Raw genomic sequence first — 16,027 nt, 5'->3', positions numbered from 1 at the left:
GAGATATATATGGTACAGTGAGGAGCGGTTTGAATAATCGGGAGAGTAGAGGGGTTTAAATAGGGGATCAGAGGGATACGTAACTCAACAGGGATTGGAGTTTGAAAATTTGAAGGGGCGGCAGTGAAGGGAGGTTATGAGTTTATTATTTTGGTAAAAAGTGAAATGTGGCCTGATAAATTAATTGGGCTCAATCGGACTCTTTTGATGTTGTGATTTATTTAAATATGTTATAATCTACTAATTAAAATAATAAAACTAAACTTTAAATTAAATCGTTTTTCACTCTATTTACGTGGCGTTACATCCTCCCCCCTTAAAAAAAAATTTGTCCTCAAAATTCAAACATGAAATTATAATTATTTTTACTAAATGTCTAAATATTACATTCTCCCCCCTTCAAAATAGGAATTTTGTCCTTAAAATTTAAACATAAAATAATAAATACTTTGACTATACGCTTTCGTTGCGCTACTATGATTAAATTATCGTGGTGTTATATCATCCCCTCCTTAAAAATCATTTTAAATTAAATCGTTTTTCACATCAGTTCACTCCATTTACGTGGCGTTACAAAATTGACAAAATATAATATTTTTAATTTTGGAAGGAAAAATATATAATATTAAAATATTTGAAGAATATACAAAAAAATTCCTCAGAACCGTTGATCTTATTCATTTTAATGAGAGATACATTCAAGTAAATTTTACCAAATTTTTTTGTATATTTTATACTACATTTAAGATGACAAAATATTAATGCATTAAAATTAATCTATCATTGTTAATTAAATTTTAGATTTATTCATCCTCTGTTATCATGAACTCTTCATTCATATCATTTGGAAATCAATATCACAGTTTAGAGAAGATATTTGAATTTCGAAATTTAAAATATAAATAAAAAGCAATGCTCTTAACATCTCAGTGTCTCACTGTACTGAAAAATAAGGAAGCCAAAATAAAATAACCTAACAGCATTCAGTGTCTCACTGTACTGAAAAATAAGGAAGCCAAAATAAAATAACCTAACAGCATTGTGTAAGTTAACAAAATGGAGATGCGGGGGATCGAACCCCGTGCCTCTCGCATGCAAAGCGAGCGCTCTACCATTTGAGCTACATCCCCTTTTCTGATTCAGATATTCTATTAATGGAAATGATGTGATTTTGACGCCTCCAAATCCTCTCTTTCTTGTCCATCTTCTCGCTCTCTACCATTTGAGCTACATCCCCTTTTCGTGATTTAGATATTCTATTAATGAAAATGAGTTGAGGAGAGTGAGAATCGTTCCGTCTACGGTACCTGCGGAGCTGGATTCCCTCTTCTTCTGTCCTATGTTTTCTAAAGCCCCCACCCCCGGTGCTGCCGTGCAGGGTTCTTCGTGATTTCGACGCCTCCAAATCCTTTCTTTCTTCTCCTTCTTCTCCTTCTTCTCGCTCTCTTCCGATATTATAACCTCGTGGCACGCTGCACTTCACCTGAATCCTTGATTGGTTTGTCCTCTCTTCTCACTCAACTCACGTCGAATCAGCCATGAACCTCCATACAAAAACCCTTGCTTCCTTAATTACTCTTAAACCTTCTCTTCTTTCTCTCTATCTCTCTTCCCTTCTGTACCAATCCAGGCCTTACTCTGTTCAGGCAGTTGAATTCGATAAGAGAAACTTTGCCATTACCAATGTAACCGACTTCAATACAGTTAATGGATCTCTTGTTCAGAGAAGGTACATTATATAACTTTACTTTGTATAAAAATAAGCTAAATACTTGTGTTCTAACTTCTAATTCTAGTACTTCTCGGTTGAGTCCTCAGGATTGATTTTGCCTTGCTTATTACCTATTTGATGTCATACCTGATAGAAAGGAGTATTGTTTTCAAACCACTTTTGGATTGTGCTTTAGAATTATCAGTTTTCGTTACATGCTCATCCCAAGTTACTATTGGAAGTTACAACTTCAAATGTTACTATAACAAATCTTGAATATTTATCTACGTGTTATTTTATTCACCTTTCTCTTGGTTTGCAGTTTTGCATATTACCAGTTTGAGTGTATGATTATGCAATGTCACTTCAAGCCACTCAGGCTATTTGATCATGTGAACAGAGTTCTTTGTTTTTCAATTTTGGTCAAAGCTACTTCCTGAACTGTGTATCCACTTTAGTCATAGTTTTTGTAAAGCTTCTGATATTATTTATGGAAGAAAAATGCTTTTAATTTATTTTAAAAATCATGTGAGCAATTTGTTAAATGTTTTGGTTTTGGTTTTTGGTCAGAACTAAACATTCTTGCTTAAGACCAAAATTTTGTGGACTGCCAATTATGAGTCATTGTAGAGCTGTTGAATGTTTGCTTGCTGCCAATCATGTATTCTCGTTTGTAATTATGCATATTACATGTTTGATGATATGATTAAGAGAGAAACCATGTTTCATATTGTGACATTATCTTAGCATAATGGGTTAACCAATGCAGATTCATGTCAACAAGCAAGGGAAGGAGCACGATGAGTAAGGTTGAGAAGAGAATGCAAAGAGAAACAGGAAAAACGTTAAGGGAGATGAGGCGTGCAAAGAAACTTAGAAAAAAACTTATGACAGAGGATGAAAGGCTTATTTACAACTTAAGGAGGGTAAGATGACAATATATAAGATTAGGGGCTTGACCCCTATCTTATTTTCAAAAAAAAGAAGAAAAAAGATGACAATATATTATTTATTTTATTATTTCCCTTTTCTTTTGGTTTTTGTTTTGTACCCAATATTCTAACTTATTTGTTAAGTAATTACTGAAAAAGTTTGTGTTTGTAACTAGCTCATGAATTATTTTTTTGGTGATTTGCAATGAAAAACCTTGCATCCAAAAAATGATGCCAATAAAATGGCCAAAGTACCCATGGAGAAAGAGTAATTTATTTGTAACATGTTAACTAATGCTTATATTATATCTTCTATTGTTTTGAGGCCTTAGATTAGTTTACTTTGGGTTTGCCCCAATTGAAAAGGGAACCACTTATTAAGTGGAGAGGCAATATTAGTAATGTCTGATGGCATATACATTCTAACTATTTATTCCTATCTGCAAATAACACAAAACTGTCGGTCTTAATTTCAGGTATGGAAAATGTTTAGTGTACTAGCAAATATTATAGAGTACTGGGTGTTAAGCCCTGTTTTTGTGGTTGATGGACTACAGTACTGGAAGTTTCTTTTTTTTCTGGTACTCGTATGAATTAACTGAAGTTTCAGCAACACATTGTTTGTATACTACAATTTACTTTGATTTACCTTGTCTTTAAACCACTTATTTGTTCTTTTGATTTCTTTATTTATGACATCTGAGAACTCATTTGACAGTAAACACTGGGATATGACCCAAAAGCAATATAGCTGTGCCATGCAGGCTTGTCTACTCACAAATGTTTCTTATACATTCTTGTCTAGGCCAAGAAAAAGGTGGCTTTGCTTCTCCAAAAACTCAAAAAGTACGAGTTACCTGATTTACCCCCACCTCGTCATGACCCTGAGTTATTAACCGAAGAGCAGCTTCAGGCATACAAAAAAATTGGTTTTAGAAACCGAAATTATGCACCAGTTGGGATACGTGGTGTATTTGGAGGAGTGGTACAAAATATGCACCTACATTGGAAATTTCATGAGACAGTGCAAGTCTGTTGTGATAATTACCCAAAGGAGAAGATAAAAGAGATGGCTACCATGCTTGCTAGACTGAGTGGGGGCATTGTCGTAAATGTCCATGCTGTCAATACTATTATTATGTTTAGAGGGAGGAATTATAGGCAGCCAAAGAATTTAATACCTCTTAACACTCTTACCAAAAGAAAGGTATGATTCCCTGAAATACACTAACTTTACCAATACTGGTAAAAATATAATTTTCTATTGTGTATAATTAGCCTTCTATTGTGTATCATCATTCAAAATTTTTGGTTTATTAACCCTTTCTGGGATGCTTCACTATAATCTGTTTTGCCTTAACTTTCAATTGGAAATGGAGAAATCTTACCCTTCTATCATGGATTGTGCTTAGTTTAGGCTACACTAAGTTGTAATCGGCCTCAACTCGAAAAGTTAATCATCTCATTTATAACAAATCAAGTGCTTGTGTTATCTGCAATCCTATGTATTGAGAAGCTAAAGCCCTGGCTGCAACCTCCAATAACTAATTCTCTTGATTTGATCATGATACCACAGGCTCTGTTCAAGGCAAGATTTGAGCAAGCCCTAGAGTCGCAACAACTAAACATTAAGAAAATTGAGCAACAGCTAAGGCACAAGGGTGTAAACCCAGAAGATCCTGTACACATGTCAAGCATCCAACGGGTGGCCTCCACTTTCTTCCGTGCTATTGACGAACAGCAAGGCACTCCATATGTGTTCAGGCAACCTCAAGCTGTTCCTGAAGCAGGTCTAACAGGTCAAAATGACCTCGTGGTTGACCTGAAACCTGATAATCTAGAAGAGGATAGTGATCAAGAGGAGCTTGATAGATATATTAAGGAAATAGAGGATGCAGCGGGTCAGGAGTGGGAGGAAGAAGAGGCGGCAGATAGAGAAGAAGAAAATAGAATAAGGTACTGGAATACGGAGGATTATAGGAATAGACCGAGGGGTAGATTTGAGGAGGGTAGTGACAACTCGGGGTCCTCAGACGGGGAGGTGTGGAACAAGGAGGAAGATAGTGGAGATGATTTTAGTAACCAAGAGGTTAAAGTCGGAAGAGATGAGAGCGGGAAGTTCGGCCACACCAAGGGCTACAGAAGTAGGGAACTCAATGTATCAAGGAGAGGACTACAGGATAGATCAAGAAATGGGTCTTACAGAGATGACTATAGAGAGGACAGTTTTAACAAATCAAGTGGTAGGAGTCGAAGAGTCGAGTTCGATTCTAGCTTTGGTGAGAATTTTGGTAAAGAATTGAACTGTGCTGAGGGCTACAGAGATATTGGCCATAGAGGATCAAAAGGAAGTGGTAAACAATTCAGTTCAGGGTCAGACAACGAGTCCTGGGTGTCTGATAATGTAGAGCTTAGCCCCCCAGAGTCGAGAAAGATGAGGGGAAGTGCTGAGTTTGATTCTGACAATGAATTTAGTAAGAAAAATAGTGATGAGAGTTGGGACAGTGATTGAATTGATTTTATTATTGTCTTTTTTTAATCTTGGCTGGGGCTACCAAGGGTGATTTGATTACTGTTTTGGGGACAAGAAAGAGGTGAACGTGATAAAAAGAGAGCAAGCAGCGATTGTTAAATTGCTGTGCTGGGATTTTCTTAGTTATATCTTCTGGTATGATGAAAATTTTGAGGAAGAATGATATTGTTTTCTTCACAATATTGTGAAATTATAATTTGTAAGAGAAAGGTCAAGTATTTCATTTTTGAAATTTATTGAATTTCATTGAAACTTTTCTCTATCTACAGTAACCCTAGGAGTGCTCCGTTGGGATTTTTAAATTTTTATCATGTTGAAATTTAATTGAACTTTATTTTAGTATGTATTAGCCGAATTATTTTATTTTTTATCTTTGATGTCTTTAATGTGGTTGATTTTTCCTTTTCTACACAGTACAATAAAAATAAATTTTAAAATAATTTCTCTTTATGAAATCAAATAGTGAAGGATCTTATTGTCCTGTGTAATATAGAATCTATTTTTATTAAAATATTTTTTTAAAAACGATGTTTACGCCTATATCATTGCAGCTTAAATTTAATAAAGGTATACAATAATTTGTTTTTGTTTTCAAGAAATTTAGTGAAATTGAAGAAAGATATACAATAATTTCTGTTCATTTGTTTTTCAGAAATTCAATAAAGGTCTACAATAATTTCAATAGTTCTTGTACTGATTTGGTACAATTTTTGAAGAACTTTCAGCTATTTTAGTTGAATTATTATTGTAGCCATATATATGATCAGTGGTCAATCTGTACCCTTAAAATAGAGATAGCTCAAGCTGTTATGAAAGAGATTAGCTTCCTTTTGTCATCTTTGATAGTTGTTATATTCTTCTAATTTTATTATGTTATTTTTCTTGAGAGTAAACTAAACAGTTTTATTCGGTTATGTTTTTTAGCTAGTTAGGAACAAAGATGTAATGGTATGGAAATTGTCTTGCTGGTATTGGATCAGCCTCCTGGTATCATACCAGGCCTGCTGGTACTGTTTGTTTTCTGTTGTTGGTACCGTAACAGGGCTTGCTTGTAAATTTGGTTGTCTCTCTGGTACAGATTGGTTCAGATTAGTTCAGATTTGTAGCCTGTCCGACAATTCTTAAATCGCAGCCTTTTACCAATACTTGCATCTCTTCTCAGCCCTAGGATTATCTAGCTAGGTCGAAACCCTCTTCTTCATCACCACTTACAATGGAGTTTCTTGTAATCTTTTTCCTTCTCGTTGGTTTAGGAAACCTTGCTAGTTCACACTATCCCAAATTAATCTCTCTCTCTTCCAATATAAACCACCGCGCATTAGCTTTTCAAGAATTAGGAAGAGTCCAAGCAATCTAGAAGGAAGGATGGATGGATGGAAGAATGACACAGGAACAGGGTGAATCTAATTGTCTCACTCACTGATTAACATGAATTCAAGTTGCCTCTCTGCCTCTATCTATTTTATGTATTAATTCACGTATATATTATTGTATAGTTGAAACCAGACCATAATTATATATATATAAGATCTAAACAAATCCTTTATTATCATTAAATAGTGGGAATTTAATAAAGGTGATTAAAGAGTTCGTGGTTGATCGATCGATTAAACAGCCAACATGTTTCTTGCATCAATAGATAGAATTTGATTCAATATATATGCATGTTTCTGAAGATTATATATGATTAAGATTACAGAGATAATTTGAACAAATAATTTTGCGATAAGGTTAATATTTTTGTGTCATACTAATTTGTTTGAAGCATAAAGTTTTTGCATGCATAATTTTATACAAAGTTATTTCACTATAAATTATTCTTATTTCGTTGGACAAATGTGTAATTAATAAAAAGGGGATAAAATTCATGTTGTTGTAATGATGATTATATATATAACAACATTATAAAATTCATATCTCATTTATCTTCTCTAATCGTCAATTTAAATATTATTTACATTTGCATCAATTCTTATCCAAATTCCTAATCTTATGATATATTTGCATTGCAAATCTAAGGCTAAAATAATTCTACAGAATCTCAACTCTTCTCAAAGATAGAACCTAAAGCATCCTGACAATTATCCAAAACAGAAACCACCAATTTACCGATAATTTCTGATAAGCCCTCAAAAATTTGTGGAATCAAGCTGAACAACTCCTCAAGCCCCTCTTTAGATAACTGCATCAGCTCCGTAATTGCATCTAACATAAGATCAACAGATCCAGTAACAGCACCACTGACAAATTCAAAAAATCCAGATATAACGGACGATATAAAATCCCAAAGCAGAGCAAATACATATTCACCTATTGTGCTGAAGATGCTTCTTAAGTTGTCAAGTAACCCGCCGAGTGCAATCCCGGGTGCAGATAGCAATTTGAGCGCACAAATAATTAGACTTGGTGCACCTCTAAAGACAACAAAAGTTGCTACATCTATTACTGTTGTCAAACACCATACTATAAGCTTGACAATCATCTCTTCGTCTCTCTTTCTCTCTTTCTCTCTAAGCAAGAGAGATTTGGACTGGGTTTTATTGGAGGTAGATATATAATTGCTTGGAGTGTAAGGTTGGATATCAGATGACTGATGTTATCTTTACCATGTATTTTTCAAAGATGGCAATTAAGTCATAGCGTGTAAGCATGCTTGAATTTTCCTTTCATAATGTTTTACTTACCAAGTCTCCTCACAGACTAATTAGACCGAATTCGATTGTTTTGGAATTTATTTGGATGAAAATTTCCCAAATGAAAATTAAATTCACGGGAAAAAACAAAGAAACTTGGAAGGGGGAGTCCACTACAAACGACAAATTAATACGATCAACTTTTCTTTGTTAGTATGTTTAATTAATTAATTAATTAATTAGTAAAAGTTCGGTCAAGTTTTTAAATAAAAGTTTGGAGAGAATTGACTAATTATTTTTTTTAAAAATGATGAAATGATTGACTAGATGTCATCGTATAAGTGTTGTTTAAAACTGGCGGCAAATAAATAAGCCTCTAACCTAAAATGTGGTGACATCATGTGTGAACTAAAAATAATGATGCAAATACTACAAACCAAATATTTTTAAAATGAGATCATATTTCCCCGGTCCCCCCCTTACTTTCATTTTAAGAATTATCTCCCACGCGTTTTAATCGGGGCGGACTCAGGATTTTCGTCAGAAAGGAGCAAAAAAATATCGAATCGGATTTAAATCCATTAACTAATTGAGTACTCGATAAAAAAATAATGTTTTGACTTATATTTTTTAATACCCTAACTTATAATTTCTGATTCTATAACTTATAATTAATATTACCCAATCATAATTCGAGAAATTTATTTTGATTTTAACACTAAATTTAAGCCGAATTACAATTCAAACATCTAGAGGGGGGCAAAAATATTTCTAGAGAGGGGCAAAGTCGATAGGTACCAATAGATCACCACTAAAACTTGAAATTCAGGGAGGGGCGGCTACCCTCCTCTGTGTTACAATAGATCTGCCCCTGGTTTTAACATGACCCATTTTTTTTTTTTTTACCTTTTGGTTGAACTTTTTTTTTTTCTTCTTCCATCATTTACAGAAATCTGTAATCTGAAAATCCTTTATTTCTTACTCTTTAGAATTTTTATTTTCAAATTGTCAATTAATGTACAAGAGAAGCATATATTGTACAATTATTGTATAAAGATTTTAGATTAAGATATTTGTTCTCAAAGTTCAAATAGTCGATTTAATGATACTTGTATTTGTATCAATATTCCCGTATCAATATTGTGTCCGTTATGATACTTGTATTTGTATCTATGCAACATAAGCAATTAATGATAGAACCGAATTTTTTATAAATATCCAAAAATTATATTAAATTTTAAAAAATATCCGAATGGTCACTGTTTTTCGAAAAATACCCATTCCGGAATTTTTTTTTCCGGAATTAGCCTCTATTTCCGGAATTTTTTTTCCAGTTTCAGAGTCCAGAAATTTTTTTTCCGGAAATAGAGGCTCATTCCGGAAATTTTTTTTCCGGAAATACCATACCCTACATAAGCCCCCCCCCCCCCCCCCCCCGTCCCCCATCCCCTCTTCAAATTTAAGGTAATTTTTAATTTATTTATTCATTTATTTTATTTAAAGTGTAGAATAATTTAGAAAATATCGTAATGGTCCCGAATAATTTAGAAAAATACCAAAAATAGTCCCGAATAATTTAGAAAAATACTAAAAATAGTCCCGAATAATTTAGAAAATATCAAAATAGTGTAGAATAATTTAGAAAATACCAAAATAGTGTAGAATAATTTAGAAAATACCGAAATAGTGTAGAATAATTTAGAAAATACCGAAATGGTCTAGAATTGTTTAGAAATTACCAAATGGTGTAGAATAATTTAGAAAATACCGAAATGGTCTAGAATTGTTTAGAAATTACCGAAATGGTGTAGAATAATTTAGAAAATACCAAATGGTGTAGAAAATTACCTTAGTAATATAGAAAATTGTTCGATTAATTTAGAATCTTTTTAGGAATCTCTTTTCTTTTCGGGTTCCTTTCGGAGCTCTGATTGTCTGATCGATCGGATCTGCGATTCAGGTTTTTATATTTGTATTTTTTAATTTTAATTTAAAATATAATTAATTAGTTCATTTTAATGGTTTAGAATATTGTCTGATTAATTTAGAAAATACCAAAATGATGTACAATAATTTAGAAAATACCAAAATGGTGTAGAATAATTTAGAAAATTCCTAAATGGTGTAGAATAATTTAAAAAATACCGAAATGGTCTAGAATAATTTGGAAAAATTTAAGGTGATTTACAATATTGTTCGAATTTTGTAGTATGGCAGACCAAGTACTTAAGCATAGATTTAGCCCCTTGTTGTGGATAGTTCACGGTAATCACAGGATATCTGAGGCGTCTAAGGAGGTAAATATTTACTTATTTCATTTTTCATAACTCTGTAAGTAATCAAATAATATTGTAATTAATTTTTTTCTTATTTTAGAGTAAAGAGATTTTAACCGTGAGACATTATCGGCACAAATGCGAGTATAATGAGAGGTACGCACCATTTTTAATTCGAATGGGCTTAAATCAGCTCGCGACATTGCCCGATATCGCCCTCGATACGTCCCTCATTCATGGACTTGTCGAGCGGTGGCGTCCGGAGACGCACACTTTTCATCTTCCATTCGGAGAGATGACAGGTATTAACTAATTTAAATATTTTTTTTTATTCCTTACTGACAAGTCAAATATATTACAGTTACTCTGGAGGATGTGAGTTGTCTCTGGGGTTTGCCTATTATGGGGGAGCCGGTAACGGGAATTACAAACTCGTTGGTATATCCACAGAGTGCCGACCGGTACTAGGTCGGGATCTAACTGGTATTGGGTCTTGATCCACAGGATTCTGACTGGTACTGGGTCGGGTTATAACTGGTTGATCCATAGAGTTGCTACCGATACTGGGCCGGGGTCTCATTGTTCCATCCATAGAGTACCGACCAGTGCTAGGTCGGGATCTAACTGGTATTGGGTCGGGATCCACAGCATTCCGACTGGTACTGGGTCGGGATCGAGGTTCAGGTATATGACTGGTATAGTTCGGTTCCAATTCTACATATAACTCCAAAACCGGTAACCTTTGTGGAAAAGACGACACAATTCCTAAAATCATTTCGAATGATTGTTGGTTCATTACCGGTTCTAATTGGTAGTCATGTTGGCCATCGGTGGACATGTTAAAACCTGGCCTGGATTTCTAAATTTGCATGGCTAGAATTGTACCCAATTAATTTATAAATCTCATTCACAAGATAATCAAAACAGTGGTTCACAGTTAGTGGTAATGAGTATTTAGCTCGGGTACTGTAATAGACCCCATCATCATTGTATTGGATTTCCCCTCCAATATAAATTTTCACACAAATAGTTGTCATTTTTAATTTTGATTGGTCTGGCAATTTCAAAAATAATAGCATATAAGTAATTACAAATTGTGTTGCCATTAATAAAAATATTCTAGACAATTTTCAATAATTATTCTACACTATTTTGGAATTTCATAAATTAATAGGGCAACATTCTAAACTATATTGAAATTTTTTAAATTATTATAAACCATTTTGGAAGGTTGTAAATAATTCTAAATTTTTTGGACAATATTATAAAAAATAAAAAAATATTTTGGAATGAAGTAATTAATTATAAATTAAATTAAATTAAAAATAACATAAAGAAAATAAAATTACCTCAATCGAAAACTGATCGATCTGACAGTCAGAGCTCCGTAAGGAATCCGAAAAGCAAAAAGTTCCTCAAACAATTCTAAATCATTTCAGAATTAATCAAAATTATTTCAGAATTAATAAAATTATTTTAGAATTAATAAAACTTTTAAAATTATTCTGCACCATTTTTTATTTTTTTCAATTAATATGACAATATTCAGAATTTAAATAATTTAAAATTAAATAGTTACATATTTACATAATTACAAATTAAATACTTCTAAATTTAAATTATAAACAAATTAAATTTAAATTATAAATTATAAATTATAAGTAAATTAAATTTAAATTGTAAATTATAAATTATAAATTATAAGTAAATTAAATTTAAATTATAAATTAATTAAATTATAAATAAATTAAATTTAAATAATTTGAAATCATTTAAATCATTCAAATTAAATAATTAACTTTAAATAAATTTAAAATAATTAAATTTAACATAATTTAAATAAATAAAAATAAAATAATGATATAATTTAAATAACTTACTATGAGAGAGAAGACGCGCTCTGTGAAAGCAACAACACTCCGCAGATTTTATAAACGAAATCAATGCAATTTTGGGAAAAAAATTTCCGGAAATTCCCTCTGTTTCTGAAAAAAAAATTTCCGGTTTCTGAAACCGGAAATTTTTTTTCCGGAAATAGAAGGCTGAGTCCGAAATTTTTTTTTCCGGTTTTAGAAGCCATTTCCGGAAAAAAAAATTCGGAAAGGGTATTTTTCGAAAAACACTGCTGAGTTGGGTATTTTTTTAAATTTAATATTAAATTTGGATATTAATAAAAAATTCGGATAATAGAATGTGCTGTCGGATCGGGTATAGTCTGAATACTATTATATTTGAACTCATATTCTAAAAGTGTTTGAGTTTGAATTTTGATCCATATACTTATTAGTTTCAAATCGGGTTGGGTTCGGATTTGGATACTTATCTATTAGTAGATATTTCGGATCTAGTCTTTCAGTTCCGGGTAGATACCCATAACTTGTTTGTGGATTATTAGGTCAAGTTCGTATATGAGGCAGGTCCAGATCAAAACGGATACATGTCACAACCCACAAGCATCTGAAAAACTTTTTACGGTTAAGTATAATTATAATTTCTAAAAATCTCACGTAATATATCATTATAATATTTAAAATCTGCTCAAAAATATTGAAGTGAATATAATTTTAGAAACTAAAATATTGGAGATGGTGATTTCATTCTATAGTTCCAAAAGACCATGATAGAATATTAATACCAATTTGTTTCAATGAGCAAAATGAGTAATAAATTTCAATAATCATTGTAGAAAGGCAGATTATAGTAGACAAAGAGATCAATAAAAGAATTAGGGGAAATTGGTTCCATGCCACCCCAAAATGGTGAATTTAGAAAAATGTCATCCCAAAGTTTTCATTTTGCTAAATACCACTCCAAATCTCATTTATTAAGAAAAATGACACTCTTAACAAATTATTATACATTTGTAATAAAAAATAAACATAATATATGGTATTTTGAGTAGTATTTTTTGTATATTCCAAAAATATTCTTACCCTTTCATCTCTACACCCGTAATGGGTCCGGTCCGATCAAAAGAAATGGTCTAAACAGTATAATAAACCCTCACCTGTCTCCTCTCTTCCGTCTCTTCTCTTCCGTCGAGCCTCTCCTCCCAGTCGCAACCACCCCAGTCGAGCCTCTCCTCTATGTTGGGTTTTGTGGAACGGTTCAAACCCATTTAATTAGCTTAAGCTGCGGAAAGAGTAAAACAAAAATTTTTACATCTAACTTAAGCTACGGATTAAATGAATCAAGAAGATTCGTTTAATCCTATTTACAGATCTACTCCATAATTGATTTCCTAAAGCATTAAATCTATTTACAAATTAAATAGATTAATATAACAATTTATACCTTGATTCCAAATCTCAGTTGGAATGCAGACCGAGCGAGTAGAGCCTCACCAGGGATGGAATCGACTCGCAGTATCACACGTGTGATACCTCTATTGGTTATCCACCAGGACTAACCGGAGAGCGATTTACTTCTTCTGCCAGAAATACCGTAAACCACGGAATTCTGCAGAAACACTATTCACCGAGAAAATGATGAAATAAATATATTTGTGTCCCGAAGTAACTCGGTTTTGCTTAAAAGCTAAACCGCAGGATTACACAAAATATATTATTTCCTAATCTCGAAATAATCCAAATCAAGGAAGAGAGAAAAACCGATTAACGAAGTAATCAGATTAACACGTGAATTAGTAAGTCTTTCTCTCTACCCCTACCCCTCTATTTATAGAGTTTTGAGGAGGTTCGCAAAAGAGCAAAATACCCCTCAAAACAAATCTATTTACCAAAAGCCTTTGACACCTCATCCTTTTATCATGTGAAATGACCAAAATACCCTTGCCACCTCACATGACACATGTCAACACATGGGAAGTCGGCACCAAGGTAAAAATACCATTTTACCCTTGGTCCATTAAGGCATGAATAGTGTTGGGCTTTGATTTTGGGCTTTGACTTTTGGGCTTTTAATTTTAATTAAGGCTTTGATTATTTTGGGCTTTTAAATCCATAATTCAAACCCATAATTAACAAATTAAAATCCAAATCAAATATATATAATTGTCATATACAATTATATTTCTTTTCGGTTGTTGTTCGGTAACTTTTATACAACGTAACGTGTACGTTTATAAATTAACCGTTGTTTCTGCTTGTCATTCTAAATGACATTTATAATTTAATTATATCATGTATAATTAATTATAACCATCTTAATATTAATTATAATCAATTTATAATTAATCAGTAAGATTCTCCAAGTAGCTCCTATATGGTGTGACCCAATAGGATCTGTGTTATGTTGGTAAACAGAGTTAAAACTCTTTTAACTTCTATAATCATGGGTGGCGTCTGGCAACACATCATGACCATCCAATTACACAGATGATGCTGTACTATACAATATCACGATCCAGTAAACAATTTACTTGTGTCAGTTCTTCTGTCTCATAGCTATCAGATCAGTTTCAAGGTAGATGTGTGTCATCCTTGGTAACTGTATCTTTTCTTGATCTTGAGTAGATTATCAAATATAATTACTCTTGTAATTATACCGCATGCAGATAATCTAACTCTATCAAGGGGCCCAGTGATGCTATAGCTCGTATAGAGATACGAGGGACAAGTAGTATTCTTGGCAGACTATCACTTCCTCAGCTAAGTTATATATATGGAAATGCTACCGTTATGGCTGCTTTTTACGGACAGCGTTAGATAACACTTACTCATATATATTTCTTAGTGGGAATGATAAATACCTCATACTATAGAACTTTGACACTGAATAAAAACATAAATGACACGAACACAATTCTATTTAATGTTTCATTCGGGGTCTGTCAAATACCATGTTCCTAGAACATGTATCCATGTGATTAAAATGACATCTCATGTCAGGTGGTTTGTAAAACTTAACCATCTTTTAATCCACATGCTAACCTTATCGCGGTAATTAGTGTTCCTGCTAATTACCTTGGTCAGTGACTTTTAAGAGTATATATTATCTATATTATGGAGTTTCACAATTTCAGTCATGAACTCGAAATGATCCATAATTTCAATAATACTCAAGGCAACAAAATGATATATAAATAAACATTCAATTCATGAACAAAGCTTTATAATTAATTTATCGTATTATTGACTTCTAGATTATTACAAACTAACACTCTATGCATTGTCTCAAAACTATGTCACTATCAATTTTTTCCAATTGAAAACTTTGTCACTGTCAGTTTTTCTATGCACTGTCTCAAAACTTTGTCACTATCTGCATGTAATATCTTCTATTGTATTTGAATTAACAATATTGCTAAAAGAAGGGTCTAAGCCCAGATCTTTGCAACATCACTGAGTTAACAATATTGTTCATATCTTCCTCCGAAATTACCAGTATTTCAACTCTGTTGCATCATGTAATGAACCACAATTCTTTCCTCATAATTCATCTCCTACTATCAAGCACCTCTACAATGTTACCTCCCATAAACCATTTCATAACAGTTAATTATAAGGCTAGAAATCCGATACAAAAAAAATGCTTCATAAAAGACGATATTTCACACAAAAACTGATTCAGTTAAATTAACTCATCGAAAGAAACATAATTATCATATCAACATAAAAAATCAAGACCGTATGGAATAAAAACTGATTCATGCATGTTCAAAATCAATGTGTCTTCAAATTTTGAAACTCTTCAATAAAAACAAGTATTCTTCACATATTGCATTCTTCGACATCTAATTTACTGTGAAAAACTACCGGATTCTATCTTCAACTACATGAGAGGAGAGGAAGGCGGAGTGGAGAGGACGGTGGAGAGGAGGGCCGAAGGTGGAGGCGAATGGAGAGGAGGCGAGCGGAGAGGAGGCAAGGTTTAGGGTTGGAGAAAAAGAAATCAGTGCCACGGATTGAGAAATGGGGGAATTGCGTTAGAAGAGAAAAGAGGGACAGTGCCACGGAGAGACTCGCGTTAGAAGAGAAGAA

At 32.9% G+C, this 16,027-nt stretch overlaps 1 protein-coding gene and 1 non-coding gene across 2 annotated transcripts; one reads left to right on the top strand and one right to left on the bottom strand.

Annotated features, from left to right (window-relative positions):
- Positions 1 to 1,057: 1,057 nt before the first annotated feature.
- On the bottom strand, positions 1,058 to 1,130 carry TRNAA-UGC (transfer RNA alanine (anticodon UGC)). Its single transcript has one exon. It is a non-coding gene; the product is annotated as a tRNA-Ala (tRNA).
- Positions 1,131 to 1,386: 256 nt separating this feature from the next.
- LOC144552103 (CRM-domain containing factor CFM9, mitochondrial-like) lies at positions 1,387 to 5,399 on the top strand. Its single transcript, XM_078300206.1, has 4 exons — positions 1,387 to 1,729; positions 2,481 to 2,637; positions 3,449 to 3,850; positions 4,220 to 5,399. The coding sequence occupies exons 1-4, from the start codon at positions 1,539 to 1,541 to the stop codon at positions 5,153 to 5,155; spliced, it is 1,686 nt and encodes a 561-aa protein (XP_078156332.1). The 5' UTR covers positions 1,387 to 1,538; the 3' UTR covers positions 5,156 to 5,399.
- The last annotated feature ends 10,628 nt before the right edge of the window (positions 5,400 to 16,027 follow it).

The sequence above is a fragment of the Carex rostrata genome, chromosome 3, assembly GCF_964058835.1.
Source record: "Carex rostrata chromosome 3, lpCarRost1.2, whole genome shotgun sequence".
NCBI classification, from domain to species: Eukaryota; Viridiplantae; Streptophyta; class Magnoliopsida; order Poales; family Cyperaceae; genus Carex; species Carex rostrata.
The sequence above is the reverse complement of the archived record's forward strand: the minus strand, read 5'-3'. Positions and strand labels throughout refer to the sequence as shown.